This window comes from Ahaetulla prasina, chromosome 5 (assembly GCF_028640845.1).
Source record: "Ahaetulla prasina isolate Xishuangbanna chromosome 5, ASM2864084v1, whole genome shotgun sequence".
Classification (NCBI taxonomy): domain Eukaryota; kingdom Metazoa; phylum Chordata; class Lepidosauria; order Squamata; family Colubridae; genus Ahaetulla; species Ahaetulla prasina.
In genome coordinates, this window is record NC_080543.1 from 22,870,363 (window position 1) to 22,889,471 (window position 19,109).

The following is a 19,109-nucleotide window of genomic DNA, read 5'->3' on the forward strand; positions in this document are numbered from 1 at the left end:
CCCACCTCTGGCTCTACTATGTTAGACGTTATGCTTCCAGAGTGGGACGACAGACCTACCTCTGTAACCACAGATGAACTGCAAAACATTGGGCCTTCTTTGAACCCAAAAGACTACCACATAGTAGGGGTTTTATAGCAGCATAATTTGCCATTGGTTTTATTTATTTAATTTATATTCTGCCTCTTTAAAAACCCTCCAAATGGCTAACATATCAGGCTCAAGGTTGACTCGGCCTTCCATCCTTCCGAAGTGGGTAAAATGAAGACCCAGATTGTTGGGGGCAATAGGCTAACTCTGTAAACTGCTTAGAGAGGAGCTATAAAGCAGTGTGAAGTGGTATATAAGTCTAAGTGCTATTGCTATTCCTCTCATCTCCTATTTGCCCCACAACCACCCTGTGAGGTGAGTTGGCTGAGAGAGAGATAGAGGCTGGCCCAAGCTCACCTGACTAGCTTTCATGGCTTAAAGCGGGAGTAGAACTCGTGGTCTTCTGGTTTCTAGTCTTGTACCTTAACCACTAGGCCGAATTGGCTCTCTATGGTGTTGAATGATAGTTTCAGGGAGCCAATATGATACTAACTCTCATTCAATTGACTTTTTATTTGGCTGAGGGAAGACACTTCTCACAATCAACAGTTTAACAGATTAACAGACTTGGAAGGGACCTTGTAGGTCATCTAGTCTGAACCCCCACCCAAGCAGGAAACTCTACACCATTTCTGACAAATGGCAGTCCAATCTCTTCTTGAAAGCCTCCAGTGATGAAGCTCCCACAGCTTCCGTAGGCAAGCTGTTCCATTGTTCTAAATGTCAGAAAATTTGTTTCCATCCATTGTTCCTTGTCTGGCCTTCGGGTGGCAAATACTAGTTTCTTATTTACAGTGGAATAGTTGCATTTTATTTATTTTTTACACATTTTTGACCCACCCATCTCCCTCGAGAGGGATTCTAAGCCTCAATGAACAGATTTTTATTTTATTTTTTTTTGGTTTACATTTATATCCCGCCCTTCTCCGAAGACTCAGGGCGGCTTACAGTGTATAAGGCAATAGTCTCATTCTATTTGTATATTTTTTACAAAGTCAACATATTGCCCCCCCAACAATCTAGGTCCTCATTTTACCTACCTTATAAAGGATGGAAGGCTGAGTCAACCTTGGGCCGGGCTTGAACCTGCAGTAATTGCAGGCTACTGTGTTCTAATAACAGGCTTCTTAACAGCCTGAGCTATTCCGGCCCCTAAGATTGAGGCTTAGAATCAAATGTTAACAATCAAATGTTAAAATATAAAAATGGCATATAAAAATTAAAAAATAAAAAATTTAAATGTAAGAGGCAAGGATGATTAACCCCTGTTAAAAATTAATTTAAAAGGTGAAGGGAGGGCTCTTAGAGCACCCACCAGCCCTCCCCCCTCCTGACAGCTACCTGGTCCTCTGGGCTCTCTAAGGCCACAGGGCCATGTTTTACTGCCTTTTCAGAAGGAGTGAATAATAATTATATATTCATTAAATTCTTTTCTATCCTGCTCTATGGAGTGGAGAGTTGGTCTCTGATAGAAAGTCACTTGAAGAGACTAGAAGCATTTGAAATGTGGATTTACAGGTGGCTGTTACTTATAAGCTAGGCTGACAAAATCAGAAATGAGGAGGTGATAAGCCACCTGGGAAAGCCAAGGAAAATCATCAAAACCATAAAAAAGTGAAAGTTAGAATATTTTGGACATGTAATGCAACACCCAGAAAAATACGGCATACTTCACTTAATCATCCAAGGAAAGATTGAAGGCAAACTGGGTCCAGGCAGAAGAAGAACATCATGGCTTCAAAATCTAAAGGACTGGTTTGGACAAAACTCAACAGCACTTTTTCATGCGGCTGTTGATAAAAATAGGATCACCAACATCCGATGACGGATCATATGGCAGAAGAAGAAGGAGAAGGAGAAGAAGGAGGAGGAGGAGGAGGAGGAGGAGGAGGAGGAGGAGGAGGAGGAGGAGATGATTCATTAAATGTGTATACTACTGGATCTATTAAACGTACAGTCGTCATACAATCCAAAATACAATACCATAACCATTGAACCTAATAATAAATTATAATAAAAAATGAATTAAACAGTAGTCAACATTAATTCGTTTAAAGCCAGTTATTAATGTCTTCCTTAAGTCCCGGGACTATTCTTATGTGACTTGAGAAGCAGAACGTGTGGAAGGAAGAGAGAGAAGAGCAATAAATAAAAGTTAGAAGAAAAAGTGTGCTGACAGGCCTAGCATATTGTATAAACCATGTCCTCTTTCTTGATCCTGACATCTTGATGGGTGTACTGTGTCCTGCCTATAAGCCATTGTTTTTCCATCATAGAAAACCTTCATCCTGGCATCCCCCCTTTGCTCACTCTGTATCTTCAAGAAGATATATAATAAAACAAGTGTCTAGATATTTGATTTCCTAGCTTTTCTAATATTGCTTGTCTGTTTTATAGAGATTTGCCAAAATGCTACTCTGTCATTTCTGATAGCATAATAGGCGTTAAAATCATTTGTGTGTCATCCCCGTTGATTCTACACAGACAGATTCAATCCTTTACCTAAACTGATGCCATGAATAATGTTCTCTCTGTTTGATACTGTTTCTTGTTGCTATTGGTTTCCCAAACTATTTACAAGGTAGTTCCTGAGATACCTGGTGGTGAGATGTGCTTAGAAGGAGACAGAAACAATTCTGATATTTTCAACTTCTGAAAGATTCTAGAAAGTTTCAGAAGCAGCTTGAGACCATTAAAAAAAACAGCATATTAAAACTGCATGAAGATTAGATCTGTACTGTACTGACAATGTTCGTTCGTTCTTTTTCTTTCTTTCATTTGCTCTTTTATTTCTCTCTTTCTTTCGCTCTGTTTATTTTTTTTGCTCTTTTATTTCTCTTCCTTTCTTTTTCTTTCTCTTTCTTTCTTCCTTCCTCCTTTTTCTTTCTTTTTCTTTCTTTCTCTTGTTTTTAGTTCTCTTTTGCTGTTTTTCTTTCTCTTTCTTTTCTCTTTTCTTTCTCTTTTCTTTCTTTCCTTCTTCCTTCCTTCCTTCCTTCCTTCCTCTTTCTTTCTTTCTTTCTTTTCTTTCTTTCTTTTTTTCTGAATCCATGATTCAAGAAACATTGCTTTATGTTTTGAAAATTAATCTTTGTTGGAAAAGATAGCAATGGATGAATATGTAATCATTTATTTATAAATATACAGATAAAGCCAGCACTGTGGGACTTCGCTACTTGATGATTTCAAACATCAACGCCTCTTTAGCTTGCATTCTCCATTATCTTCTTTCTATACCTCATATCTTATTTAGGAACACTTTTTTTTAATCTTAAAATAAGAGAGAGGATCACATAGGGAAGCAAAGCATGTTTGGCATCTGAGCCTGTGGAAGTGGCCCAGGATTGACCTCCAAACCGCAGGCTCTACGAAGGAAGCCTGGTCTTAGCATATCCTTATCAGCCTTGCAACTTTTCATTTCCATACGGCTGGTTCTTTTCAGAGTGTGTAAAGAGATAATATGCTGAAGCTTGAAACGGGAAGTTTGCTTAGATATGGAAACACATTTTTATTATAAACAAGGGGAGAAAAGAAAATCTTCTAGCGAGCTAGGAGGGAATAAAGATTTGTTAGCAGCATATAGTATAGGCAATTTCTAACAAAAATAATTGACAGACAGCAAAGAAGTGTGAGGAGAAATGAAAAGAACTGTGCAGCAAAGAAGGACCGTTTCAACAATGAATCTTGCCTTCTTGGACAAGCAATATGATGGTTGGTGCAGAAAGTTAGCACCCACCCTTCTCCTAGAAAAATGAAATATTCTAAGAAATATTAAAAAGGCAGAATATTTCCCCTAAAAGAGAAATAGAAATCTTAAGGGACACAGAAACTCAGCCCCAGCAGATATTTTGGTGCCAGCTTATCCACAAGACAAAAGGCCTTCAGCTCCAAGGTGATAGGATTAGCCCTCACTCAGGATCCAAACCAGGACAAAACCATTAAGCCATAATAGAAATTGCCCAAAGCCCTGTCATTACATCAGCCCTGCTTTTATATTTCACCCCTGCTCCATGGTCATGTGGCTGGCATGACTAAATGCCAAAGACGCAAGGAACGCTGTCACCTTCCCACCAAAGGTAGTCCCTATTTTTCTACTTGCATTTTTATGGGCTTTCGAACTGCTAGGTTGGCAGAAGCTGGGACAGGTAATGGGATCTCACCCCGTTACGCGGCACTGGAGATTTGAACCATTGAACTGCCGACCTTTCGATTGACAAGCTCAGTGTCTTAGCCACTGAGCCACCGCACCCCTAAACAGGATCCATACAAAATATAAAACAGAAGGATGTATTAAGACATTGAAAGGTCAACTTATTTGGATGAATTTTATAGAATCAGTTTTTGTTAACTCCGATAACACATATCCAACATTCCACAAACGAACCAGCAATGACTATGATGATTTAACTCATATAGATTTCACAGAAGACAACGTTGGTAAAGCTCTTCACAACTTAAAACCATCGCTTTCTATTGGACCTGATGGTCTATGTGCATATTTCTTAAAAAAACTTTCCATTAATATAGCTGAACCCCTAAGTATTATCTTTGATAAAGCTTTCACTACCAGTTCTCTTCCCAAACTTTGGTCACTAGCCACAGTCATCCCCATCTTCAAAAAAGGAGACCCCAGCTTAGTCGAAAACTACAGACCGATCTCCCTTTGCTGCGTCACCTGCAAAGTCATGGAATCTATCATCAACCAATCCATTACCTCACACTTAGAAACTAACAACCTACTCTCCAACAAACAATTTGGTTTCAGGAAAAAGTTATCATGTAACTTACAACTTCTCCACTGCAAAAACATATGGACTTCAAATCTAGATCAATCTAGATCAAGGCAAATCAATAGATGCAATCTACATAGACTTCTGCAAAGCTTTTGACTCAGTAGTACACGATAAACTTCTCCTTAAACTAACATCCTATGGCATCTCAGGACCCCTCCACAAATGGATATCTGCTTTTCTGTCTAACAGACAACAAGTGGTCAAAATTGGCAATGCTTTATCAAATCCTGTTCCTGTCAAGAGTGGCGTTCCTCAAGGCAGCGTCCTTGGACCAACACTCTTTATTCTATACATTAATGATCTTTGTGACCATATCTCAAGTAATTGTGTTCTCTTTGCTGACGATGTCAAACTATTTAACACCACAGACAACACTTCTATCATTCAAAACGACCTTGACCATCTAACGCTTGGTCTAAAATTGGCAGCTCTAAATTTCAACCAGCAAATCCTCAGTCTTACATATAGGAAAAAAGAACTCTAAAACTAAGTACATACTAGATGGACATTACCTTACAGACGACCCCCATCCCGTTAAAGACCTTGGAGTTTTCATGTCAAATGATCTAAGTGCCAAAGCCCACTGCAACTACATAGCAAAAAAAGCTCTAAGAGTTGTAAACCTAATTTTGTAGCTTCTTTTCCAAAAACACCACACTACTAATCAGAGCATATAAAACATTTGCTAGACCAATTCTAGAATACAGCTCACCTGTTTGGAACCCTCACCACATCTCTGACATCAATACAATTGAACGTGTCCAGAAATATTTTTACAAGAAGAGTTCTCCATTCCTCTGAAAACAACAAAATACCTTATCCCACCAGACTTGAAATCCTAGGCTTAGAAAACTTGGAACTCCGTCGCCTTCGACAAGACCTAAGTTTAACTCACAGAATCATCTATTGTAATGTCCTTCCTGTCAAAGACTACTTCAGCTTTAATTGCAATAATACAAGGGCAACCAATAGATTTAAACTTAATGTAAACCGCTTTAATCTAGATTGCAGAAAATATGACTTCTGCAACAGAATCATCAGTGCTTGGAATACTTTACCTGACTCTGTGGTCTCTTCCCATAATCCTAAAAGCTTTAACCAAAAACTTTCTACTATTGACCTCACCCCATTCCTAAGAGGACCATAAGGGGCGTGCATAAGCGCACAAATGTGCCTACCGTTCCTGTCCTATTGTTTTTCTTTTCTTCTTCCTGTATATGTTTATATGTGTATATACTATATAATCTTTTTGTATGATGTTGTGACAAAATAAATAAAATAAATAAATAAAATAAAAAATAAATTTGTTTAAAGCCAGTTATTAATGTCTTCCTTAAGTCCCGGCACTATTCTTATGTGACTTGAGAAGCAGAACGTGTGGAAGGAAGAGAGAGAAGAGCAATAAATAAATGTTAGAAGAAAAAGTGTGCTGACAGGCCTAGCATATTGTATAAACCATGTCCTCTTTCTTGATCCTGACATCTTGATGGGTGTACTGTGTCCTGCCTATAAGCCATTGTTTTTCCATCATAGAAAACCTTCATCCTGGCATCCCCCCTTTGCTCACTCTGTATCTTCAAGAAGATATATAATAAAACAAGTGTCTAGATATTTGATTTCCTAGCTTTTCTAATATTGCTTGTCTGTTTTATAGAGATTTGCCAAAATGCTACTCTGTCATTTCTGATAGCATAATAGGCGTTAAAATCATTTGTGTCATCCCCGTTGATTCTACACAGACAGATTCAATCCTTTACCTAAACTGATGCCATGAATAATGTTCTCTCTGTTTGATACTGTTTCTTGTTGCTATTGGTTTCCCAAACTATTTACAAGGTAGTTCCTGAGATACCTGGTGGTGAGATGTGCTTAGAAGGAGACAGAAACAATTCTGATATTTTCAACTTCTGAAAGATTCTAGAAAGTTTCAGAAGCAGCTTGAGACCATTAAAAAAAACAGCATATTAAAACTGCATGAAGATTAGATCTGTACTGTATTGACAATGTTCGTTCGTTCTTTTTCTTTCTTTCATTTGCTCTTTTATTTCTCTCTTTCTTTCGCTCTGTTTAATTTTTTTGCTCTTTTATTTCTCTTCCTTTCTTTTTCTTTCTCTTTCTTACTTCCTTCCTCCTTTTCTTTTCTTTCTCTTTCTTTCTCTTGTTTTAGTTCTCTTTTGCTGTTTTCTTTTCTTTTCTTTCTCTTTCTTTCTCTTTCTTTTCTTCCTTCTTCCTTCCTTCCTTCCTTCCTTCCTCTTTCTTTCTTTCTTTCTTTTCTTTCTTTCTTTTTTTCTGTATCCATGATTCAAAAAACATTGCTTTATGTTTTGACAATTAATCTTTGTTGGAAAAGATAGCAATGGATGAATATGTAATCATTTATTTATAAATATACAGATAAAGCCAGCACTGTGGGACTTCGCTACTTGATGATTTCAAACATCAACGCCTCTTTAGCTTGCATTCTCCATTATCTTCTTTCTATACCTCATATCTTATTTAGGAACACTTTTTAATCTTAAAATAAGAGAGAGGATCACATAGGAAGCAAAGCATGTTTGGCATCTGAGCCTGTGGAAGTGGCCCAGGATTGACCTCCAAACCGCAGGCTCTACGAAGGAAGCCTGGTCTTAGCATATCCTTATCAGCCTTGCAACTTTTCATTTCCATACGGCTGGTTCTTTTCAGAGTGTGTAAAGAGATAATATGCTGAAGCTTGAAACGGGAAGTTTGCTTAGATATGGAAACACATTTTTATTATAAACAAGGGGAGAAAAGAAAATCTTCTAGCGAGCTAGGAGGGAATAAAGATTTGTTAGCAGCATATAGTATAGGCAATTTCTAACAAAAATAATTGACAGACAGCAAAGAAGTGTGAGGAGAAATGAAAAGAACTGTGCAGCAAAGAAGGACCGTTTCAACAATGAATCTTGCCTTCTTGGACAAGCAATATGATGGTTGGTGCAGAAAGTTAGCACCCACCCTTCTCCTAGAAAAATGAAATATTCTAAGAAATATTAAAAAGGCAGAATATTTCCCCTAAAAGAGAAATAGAAATCTTAAGGGACATAGAAACTCAGCCCCAGCAGATATTTTGGTGCCAGCTTATCCACAAGACAAAAGGCCTTCAGCTCCAAGGTGATAGGATTAGCCCTCACTCAGGATCCAAACCAGGACAAAACCATTAAGCCATAATAGAAATTGCCCAAAGCCCTGTCATTACATCAGCCCTGATTTTATATTTCACCCCTGCTCCATGGTCATGTGGCTGGCATGATTAAATGCCAAAGACGCAAGGAACGCTGTCACCTTCCCACCAAAGGTAGTCCCTATTTTTCTACTTGCATTTTTATGGGCTTTCGAACTGCTAGGTTGGCAGAAGCTGGGACAGGTAATGGGATCTCACCCCGTTACGCGGCACTGGAGATTTGAACCATTGAACTGCCGACCTTTCGATTGACAAGCTCAGTGTCTTAGCCACTGAGCCACCGCACCCCTAAACAGGATCCATACAAAATATAAAACAGAAGGATGTATTAAGACATTGAAAGGTCAACTTATTTGGATGAATTTTATAGAATCAGTTTTGATGGGCTGTCGTTCAGTTTGGTACGCTTTAGTTATCTTGTACTGTCTTCTTAATTCACTGTTCTCTGCTCCAAACCTTCAAGATGAATTGTGTTTATTCTTTAAAATAGTTATTTTTAAGTGCAAGGGATATATAGTTCTGGAGTTTTCCTTCATTCAGGCTGAAGGCCCTGTTGTGATGCTGCAGATTCAGGGACTGCTGTGTTCAATTACTATGCTTTAAGGACTTATTTAGGCCCTACCTGGGAAGCAGTGAAGTTCAAAATAGAATTACGGCAGGGTTTCAGATCTGCAGCTTCAAAAGTCTCCATCATATGGGTAGAGAACAATATAAGAGGTTACCTATCCACAACTATAATTCTCAGAGTGGCATTTGTACGTTCACACATCTATTTTAAAGCTTGGGATAACCTACAACTGAAAGAAGAGCAAGACAGATAGCCTAGAATAGAATAGAATAGAATAGAATAGAATAGAATAGAATAGAATAGAATAGAATAGAATAGAATAGAATAGAATAGAATAGAATAGAATAGAATAGAATAGAATCACACTTGGCCAAGTGTGATTGGACACACAAGGAATTTGTCTTGAATACCTTTAAGCATCTGAGGTAGAAGGAATATAAGGTGAATTTAACTCCGTCGTTTTCAATGCATCTGTAGGAGACTGAATCCCTTCCTTTATCAAGGGCATCTGACAGTATTTCTTTTGTACTCATTATAAATATATTTTGGGAAAATAGGCTTCCTTTCTCACACTTACAAGCTTATCCTGAAATTTATTTCAGTTGAGGTTTTCCCCATAGCAATTGCATTCCTGTAGTGCAATCTTGGTTGATATTAGTTTTGTGATTTAAAGTGTTATGCAAACCCAGTCTTTTCCTGGTGCAGTGCATTCTATAAACCCCAAAAAGCAATTCATTCTGTAATGAATTTAAGATAATCAGTGGAACAAGTTGCCTCCAGAAGTTGTGAATGCTCCAACACTGGAAGTTTTTAAGAAGATGTTGAATAACCATTTGTCTGAACGGGGGCTAGGGTTTCCTGCCTAAGCAGGGGGATGGACTTGAGAATCTCCAAGGTCCCTTCCAACTGTGTTGTTCTATTTTATTGTATTGGTTTTATTGTCACATCTGCTCATATGGGGTGGATCCTATCACGGGAGAGAAGACAAAGCAGATTCAAAGTTCTGAAGTCTGTCTAATATCCTATTCTAGACAGTATCCTATTCCAAATTGGTCAATTAGATGCATTTGGGACACCCATAAACAGGATACGAATGCATTATTATGAGCCACAGTGGCGCAGTACAGCAGGCTACTTCTGCTGCCTGCCAGCCGCCTGCAATTTGGCAGATCGAATCTCACCAGGCTCAAGGTTGACTCAGCCTTCCATCCTTCTGAAATGGGTAAAATGAGGACCAGATTGTTGGGGGGCAATATGCTGATTTTTTAAACCACTTAGAGAGGACTGTAAAGCACTGTAAATCAGTATATAAGTCTAAGCGCTATTGCTATTATTGCTCTCATTTGTATTTGCCAGTGGCTGCATTCCCACATTTATCTTCATTCCTGAATTAATATATTTTCTAACTTCATTCAGGATACTGACCACTGGACCAACCAATGCAAACTAGCACAACTAAGTATTTAATTAAAATGTTTCAGGAAGGTGTGTGAAAAAGTCAGTTTAGTGTGGTGGTCAAAGCACCAGATTTGAACCTGGGAATAGCATGAAAAACTGCACTGATTCACTTCACAAGTGTGACAAAAAAGGTCATAAAATGGGGCAAAAAATCACTTAAAAACTATGTTACTGAGCAAGTACATCTTGGGCTCAATTGTGGTCGTTAAGTTTAGGACTAGTAAACTAGACTAGTAAATTAAATTAGTAAAATATTCCCACAACTCCCTTTATTATTCAATTTTACTTTGAGCCATTTTTTTCTTAATGAAGAAAAAGAACATTTGTTTTTCACATAGAATTCAGCAGCAGCTCCCTCCAGGATCAAGAGCCATTTATTCCTACAGGTGTTAGATAAACACATAAAGATCTATTATTTTAATTCACTACAAGATAATGCTCTCCTGAGAAATAAATGATTCAAATAGCAGAAAATACTTTCAAATAGCAACCAGGAAAATGAGAAAGTTGCTTGAGGGAAAAAAGCAATCCTCTGGGGACAAGCCAACCCCAAAATTCCAAGAACAAGTAATGCTCTTCTTGGAAATTAGTTTCTATAGATTATGCGCTGATGTGTCTCTTCAGAAGTTATTGTAATAATTGAGACTTAATTCCAAATAAGTACATGCAGAGGAATCCAAGTGCCTGTGTACGTAAGGACTGAATTAGATATAAAGGTTTCGAGGAAGATCTAATGATTTTGTGATGAGCTGCCTTCCAAAGTTGAAACCCAAAATATTCAGTTTCTCATCAGCTTTCCTATCTAAAAATTGAATTACATTTTTGTTTTCTTTCTGCACATCATCCCAAGCAGGGCTCTTCTGATTTATAATTTCACCATTCTGACTATTGCATCAGCATTAGCCACAGGGCAGTGTTCCTGGCATTCACTCCACTATACTCCATCTTCTTTCTTTCTTTCTTTCTTTCTTTCTTTCTTTCTTTCTTTCTTTCTTTCTTTCTTTCTTTCTTTCTTTCTTTCTTTCTCTTTCTTTCTTTCTTTCTTTCTTTTTCTTTCTTTCTTTCTTTCTTTCCTTTCTTTCTTTCTTTCTTTCCTCTACCCCAAAGCCCATTTTCAGTCTAATTTGGGATTTGCCTTTTTTGAAATATAGGAAGTATCCCTCAAACCACCTAATTTGGATCTCATGCACGGATAGGGTTATTTTGACTACTCAAAGAGTGGTGCAGGGAGAACTAAGATAACTTAGAGCCTCCTCCATTTAAAAGCATCTTCATGTGTTCTGGGTAAGGCATATCATTTACTCAGCCAGGAGCATATTACTCCTAAAGAGCGAATATCCAGCTGGCCCATAGTATTGCATCCTGAACTAGAATAGCATCAGAATAACAGAAGTTTCTATGCAAGGTCCCATATGTGATATTATGTGATAGGTCTCATAATAGATGAACATCTGCCCATGGAACAAGTCAACTTCCAACAAAACTGGAGCTGTGTTGATCAGGTGCAAAGCCCAACTGGCTATACTGAAACAGGATTCCAACAAGACCTATAAAGCACAGCTGTGTTCACAGACCTAACTATGGCACACAAGGTAATTTGGAAGGCTGGGTTGTTATACAAACTGCACTATATTAGCACCTGCAAAAATCTTTGTTGATTAATTAAGAGCATGCTGAGTGATAGATTCAGATAATAATGGGGGACAATATAAGTAAGATTAAACAACAGCTTCCCACAAGGGACTATAATGGCACCTACACTATTCAACTTACGCTGATAGTCTGGCCATAGAAGTACAAGCAAAACACACGGAGGTGGCAGACAGACTTCTGTCCAAAAGCCTTAAGATTTTGGGGAAATTCTTCACTGATTAGAGGCTCACTCCTAGTGCTAGCAAAACGGTAACTACGTGCTTCCTCAACAACAAACTAGGGTAACCCTTATCCAAACTACCTTGGAGTAACATTGAATCTGACTCTCTCTCATAAGATACATCTAGAGAATACGGTGGCAAAAATCAATATTAGGAACAACATACTCCAGGAATTGTGCAGACCTAAATGGGGAGCTTCAGCTACTATCCTCAAGTCAAGAGCCGTGGTGGCGCAGTGGTTAGAATGCAGCACTGCAGGCTACTTCTGCTCTCTGCCAGCAATTCGGCAGTTCGAATCTCACCAAGCTCAAGGCTGACTCAGCCTTTCATCCTTCTGAGAATGGTAAAATGAGGAAATGATTTGCTGACTTCCTGTTCTGAGCCATATAGCACAGTCAGCTTTACAAAGGCAAGATGCACTGGCGAGAGAATATAGAAAAACCATGAACAACTCACTACTACTGGTGCATGCCGACTTCATTTATCCACCAGAAGGCTCAAACCCAGGAAACCTCCATTGGCACTTGCACAACATCTGCTTAACAACTTTAACGTTGATTTCCAACGAAAAGCCAATTCAGTTGCTCAACGTCCAGGGATAGGACATATGTCCCCACAAAAAAGTTGCCAGGCTTTGAAGTAGCCCACAAGCAATCTTGAATAGAATTCACACCTCACTTGGCCTCTGCCAGGACTTTTTGTACAAATGGGGCATAGCATCCTCTCCTCAGTGTGACTACGGGATCCCAGGTCAAACTGTAGATCACACTGTGACCAGCTATAAGGTGAGGGCATTTACCGTATCTGAAATAAATGATCCTGTGCTTCCATGGATAGATGGCGTAGACATTGGTAATGTCTATCCTCGTGGTGCGACCAGAACAATATGGAACTGAACACACTCAAAACTGTAGAAATGGTGGTAGACTTTAGGAGAAACCCTTCCATACTTCAACCTCTCACAATACAACACAACACAGAATCAACAGTAGAAACCTTCAAATTTCTAGGTTCTACCATATCGCAAGATCTAAAATGCACAGCTAACATCAAAAACATCATCAAAAAAGCACAACAAAGAATGTTCTTTCTGCGCCAACTCAGAAAACTCAAACTGCCCAAGGAGCTGCTGATACAGTTCTATAGAGGAATTATATCTATAGCAGGGCTGGCCTAATGATAAATTTTAATTGAGGGTTTTTAGTGGGGTTTTAGCAGGGCTATTTTATTTTATAATTTTATCTTCCTATTTTAAATTCTCGGCTCATGGAATTAGATTTTTAAATACATATTGTATTTTAATTCTTTTGTACATTTGTTTTATCTATGCTGTACACCGCCCTGAGTCTTCGGAGAAGGGCGGTATATAAATTTAAACAATCAATCAATCAATAAATTGAGTCTGTCATCTATAACTGTCTGGCTTGGTTCTGCAACCCAACAAAACAGACACAGACTTCAGAGGATAATTAGAACTGCAGAAAAAACAATGGCTACCAACCTGCCTTCCATTGAGGACCTGTATACTGCACGAGTCAAAAAGAGGGCTGTGAAAATATTTACAGATCCCTCACATCCTGGACATAAACTGTTTCAACTCCTACCCTCAAAATGACACTATAGAGCACTGCACACCAGACCAGACACAAGAACAGTTTCTTCCCAAATGCCATCACTCTGCTAAACAAATAATTCCCTCAACACTGTCAAACTAGTTACTAAGTCTGCATTACTATTAATCTTCTCATCATTCTTATCACCCATCTCCTTCCACTTATGACTGTATGACTGTAACTTTGTTGCTTGTATCCTTACAATTTATATTGATATTGTTTCCTGATTGCTTATTTGTACCCTATGACTATCATTAACTGTTGTGTTAAATTTGTACCCTATGACTATCATTAAGTGTTGTACCTTAGAATTCTTGATGATCTTTTCTTTTATGTACACATTCCACATTCGGATTTTGTCTGTTTCATCCAAAGTCCACTGATTCTCTCTGTGTCTGTCTCTCTCTGTGTAAAATTGAGATTCCAGTGTATATTTCCTTAGAGTTAACTGCTTATTCATCTAATAGACTTTGGTTAGTGACTGCCTTGGGCAATGACAATTTTCAGTTACATATGCACCAAGACTAACTCCTTGTGGGTCTAATCACACTTGGCTAATAAAAAAATTCTATTCTATTCTATTCTACTTGAATATTGATCTTTTTAACATTTATATTTCATTGTTTTTTTAAAAATCTAGATAAAATGTTAATATATATTGCAAGTCCATGTGTAATATGCCATACGCTAAGTAAAGAAATTCTGTGCAAGAAATCAGCCTCCTATTCTGAGTCCATCGTCAGAAATGTTATCTTTTACCATACATAATCAAGATCAATTATCTCTGAGATATCTAAAATCTTTTAGGACATTTGGAAATGTGATGGATAAAGTTGTTTTTGCACACCTTAGACCAGGGGTCTCTAACATTGGCAACTTTAAGACTTGTTGACTTCAACTCCCAAAATTCCTCTGCCAACTTTGAAGTCCACAAGTCTTAAAGTTGCCAAGGTTGGAGACCCCTGCCTTAGACCCTAAATATTAGAGCTCAATTTACATTGTTATTATGTTGAAATCAAATCAGGTTATACATCCCACTGAAAAGTTTGCAGTATGTCTGGGTGCATATATATAAAACAGTGAAACGTGGAAGCTTAACCAATCAAAAACTGGATGGAATAGCAGAGAAAACAAAACAGAATTTCTAGATAAAAGTCACTGGATCCCAATGCCAAAAATCTCCAGGAGAACCCCAAGAAAGACCTATTTCTAAATTCCTGGAGAAATATAGTATATATTGAACGATTAATGTGACCCATAATGTGAACCTCTTGTTCGGTGAAACTCAAAATGTAAAGTCATATCATCATTAAAGGCAGCCAGGATGTAACCTTAAAACCAAATAGGAATGAGAAGGAACTAAAGCTTCTCCATTTCACTTTTTGGAACAGGTCCTATTAATATCTACTGTGGTAACTATCTTGATTTTATAATCAACTGCATGCAGGAGGAAAAGATATCTGTTAAAATCAAATGGCCATTAAATATGAATGCATATAAAATTTACCAGCATTGTCCAGATTTTTGGTCAAACAATGAGGTTTATCCATTGTTTGGAGACACATTCCACATTCAGATTTTGTCTGTTTCATCCAAAGTCCACTGACTCTCTCTTTGTCTCTGTCTGTCTCTCGCTGTGTAAAATTGAGATTCTAGTGTATATTTCCTTAGAATAGATATTTGCTTATTCAGCTGGTAGACTTTGGTTAGTGACTGCCTTGGGCAATGACAATTTTCAGTTACATGATGAAAAAGTAACTTTTTCAGTTGCAGTCCAGATTGTCTAGTACAGAGACATGAATTTATATGACTTTTTTTAAAAAAGGGAAAAAAACTGCAAGTCATCAAACTGCAGCCAGGTATAGGGCAAATTTAATGTAAATGGAAATGCAATGTATTTGAACTCAGATGACCATTTAATGCAGACTTAATACAATAGAACAGTGATGGCTAACCTTTTCCAGATGGAGTGCCCAAAGCGCGCGTGCCCAAGCCCCCAAAATGCAATGTGCTCATGGCCCTGCGCATGCACCCTGCCCCTTGCATGCCCCCCCTGCACATGCCCCATCCCCCTGTGCATGCACACATGGGCCCACTGCACAGGCTACCTCCCCCACCCCGTGCATGCATGTCAGAAACGCGCAAACCAGCTGGCTGCCGAGAGGCACGCATGTATGCGTGGCAGAGCTGAACTGAGGCAATGGCTCACCTGCCCACAGAGAGGGTGCTGCATGCTACCTGTGGCACGCATGCCATAGGTTCGCCATCAGGGCAATAGAACATAGAATCATAGGAAGGTATCTTGGAGGGTTCTTGAACCCTGCTCAGAGGGAATTAGGAGACAAAATACAATTTCGGTAGAATGGTTGTCCAATGGATTTTTGAAAACCTACAGTAATGGATCAATCCACCGGGAGGCAAGCTACAGGTAGCCTTTGACTTACAACAGTTCATTTAGTGTCAATTCAAAGTTACAACAGCACTGAAGAAAGTGACTTATGCACATTTTCACACTCGCAACCATTGCAGCATCCCCATGGTCAATGCAATCAAAATTCAGACACTTAGCAACTGACTCATATTTATGGCAGTTGCAGTGTCCTGGGATCATGTGATCACTTTTTGCAACCTTCTGACAAGCAAAAATCAATGAGGAAGCCAGATTCACTTTAGCAACCATGCTACTAACTTAACAGCTGCAGTGATTGACTTAAAATTGTGGCAAGAAAGGTTATAAAAATGGGGCAAAACTCAACTTAACAAATGTCTCGCTTAGAAACATAAATTCTGGGGTCGATTGTCGTAATTCGAGGATTCCTTGTAATTCTATTGATTAGCTGTTGTCACAGTCAGAAAATTTCTTCTTATTTCTACGTTAGATGGATCTCTCTTTAACTAGCTTCCACCAATTATTTCTTGTCTTGTTATCCGGTGCTTTGGCGAATAAGTCAATCCCCTCCTCTCTGTGTCAGCCCCTCAATTACTGGAGGACAGTTATCATGTCCCCCCCAAATCCTTCTCTTCAATAGGCTAGCCCAGGGGTCTGCAAACTTGGCTCTTTTAAGACTTGTGGACTTCAACTCCCAGAGTTCCTCAGCCAGCTCTGAAGTCCACAAGTCTTAAAAGAGCCAAGTTTGCAGACCCCTGGGCTAGACATACCTAGCTCCCTCAACCATTCATTATGCTTCTGTACATTACACACAATATGCACATTATGTACTGTACATTATGCACAATAATCCCAAAGAGTGACCCAAAGCCACTTTCAAAAACTCTCTCACCATTCACATTCAAAAGGGGATCTTAAAGCTATTCTTCTTTATACTATATAGTTCTTGGGGTAAAGGTTAGCAGAAAAAAATATACCAACCTTTTATTTATCCATAAATACCACATGGTTCAAAGAGAATTCTGTATTTTGGATTATTTTGTCCTGTCAGTCTTACATTCCCTGCATTTTTCTTTGCAAGATTTTGGAAATGGCCGCTTCTGTTTTACTATTTTTCTGAAATTATGGGTCCATTTTAGGGGAGAAAAGGCTACTTTGAACAATTATTCCTTTTCGTTTAAAAAATGTAGGAACCAAGGTTCCCTACTCTTTGGTAATCCTGAAATTTTTAAAGAATCAATACTTTATAAATATTGTCTTCCTTTGTGTTTAAAGGTTGGGACATATTTATTCAAAAGTTACACCGTTATTTTCAAAAGAATTTACATTACATCAGTTTTCTTTTAAACTTCAATAGTGTGCCTCAGACTAAACCTTCTCAAACTGTCAACACTTAAACAGAATATTTTTTTAAATTTTAAATGTTCTGCATTAAAAAATGTCGCCATTTTCAGTATTTAAAAATCTTTTCACCTTTATCAAGACAAGTTAGGCTTATATACAATATAAAACAGGAAAAATATTAAATAATACATGTCATGCCCCCATCGGAGCCTGGATCTGTGGAGGACGATGAGCCAGAGCTGGAGCTGACAGACATCGAGGGGGCAGCTTCATTGGCTTCGGAGGAATGTGGGGAGAGCAGGCAGAGGCAGTCCAGGGCCCCCTCAGTATTGGGATGGCTTGTTAGCAGGGAGGAATGGGGGCAGGAGGTAGGGCAAGCACTGGACATGAAGAGTGATGGAGCTCAGGCGATGAGCAAGGACCACACCCTCCTGATTCCCAAGCACGGAGAGAAGGCGGGAACAGCGCAGGCCAACCTGACTACTCAGGAGAGCACCCCGCCCCTCTTCACAAGTCACACTTGGGGACTGAGATTTAAGGAGACACTGTGAGGAGAGGCATTTGTTGGGAACAAACGCTGAATAGGTACAGTTTGGTGTGCCAGGACAGACATTTGGAGTTTGCAGGACTGCTTGCTTATTCCTTATTTTGTGGATGGACTCAGTGCCTCGTTCCTTATTTCGTGGACTCATTTCCCTGTTCCTTTGCTTTGTGGGACTGAGTGGAGCCAGATGTGTGTGTGTGTGTGTGTGTGTGTGTGTGTGTGTGTGTGTGTGTGTGTGTGTGCACTTTGGTCTGTGACTTGCCAAAAATGTGGGAGTATTTGGGGGGAAATTTGGAACATTAATGGGGAGTCTGAACTCTCAGCTGGCTATGTGACCTTCATGCCTTGTCCCGGGTCATCACAATAACGGCAGGAATCTTGATAACAAGATATTATCTATTAAAATAAGGACTTCATAATATATCTACATATTGTACATCGGACATGATTTATACATGACTCAAATATCTTAGCTTCAATCCACCTTTTTTTTCTCCTCCTTTAAAGTATTATAACCCCTTTCGGTGTTCATTTTACAAAACATGTTTATTATTTTCAGCAGGAGTTCTTCCACAAAAAGAAATTTGTAGATTTTGATGGTTCATTAACTTTTCAGGATCCAATATATCAGCATCTGCAGAATATTTTCATTCTTTACTTTTAGTGAAGTCATACAATTTCCACTTCTGAGCAAAATGCAACACTTTCTTCCTCTGGTCTTCAAAATTTTCTCGTAGTCCTTTCCTCCAAAGCCGTGGTTCCAAATCTAGCATGCCACCAATTATTTCCTTTCAAAATAGGAAAGAATATTATTTTTTGTAAAATAACCAGAAAAACCCACACCTGTTCAAACAAAGAGTGTCAAGCAGGAGAAGAAAATCATTCTAGCTTTGCATGTTAAGAAGAGATGAGTCATCTAACTGGCTACCACATTAAAATGTTTTAGGCATGCTAGACGTCCCAAAGGCCATGGGAGGCTGGGGGTGGAATATGGATTTGAGCTAAAATAATTCCCAATTCATCCCCTATAGAACTAGGTAACATACCTGGAGTTATTCCATAAAATCTATTCCTGACGCTCGTAGGAACAGAATATATCAGCTTTTTATAAAAACAATATATTAATCATTTTCTTTAAGGAAATAGTTATCGGCAGTTTTCACGTAATTCTGAAGAATATAGTTATAAAACTGTCTTGGCCTACAATAAATGTCTTCAGTAAATACAAAGAAAA

General features: G+C 38.6%; 1 protein-coding gene across 3 annotated transcripts in view; it reads right to left on the reverse strand.

Annotated features, from left to right (window-relative positions):
• Positions 1-17,235: 17,235 nt before the first annotated feature.
• CWF19L2 (CWF19 like cell cycle control factor 2) overlaps positions 17,236-19,109 on the reverse strand; it is a 92,906-nt gene continuing 91,032 nt past the window's right edge. For 2 of the 3 annotated variants that reach the window (XM_058185417.1, XM_058185415.1), the window contains one exon: positions 17,237-18,663. In XM_058185417.1, coding sequence (XP_058041400.1) covers positions 18,523-18,663 — 141 coding nt within the window. In that variant the 3' untranslated portion in view covers positions 17,237-18,522. Of the gene's footprint in view, positions 18,664-19,109 lie in introns of all 3 variants that reach the window. The other variant, XM_058185416.1, reaches the window with a different exon arrangement.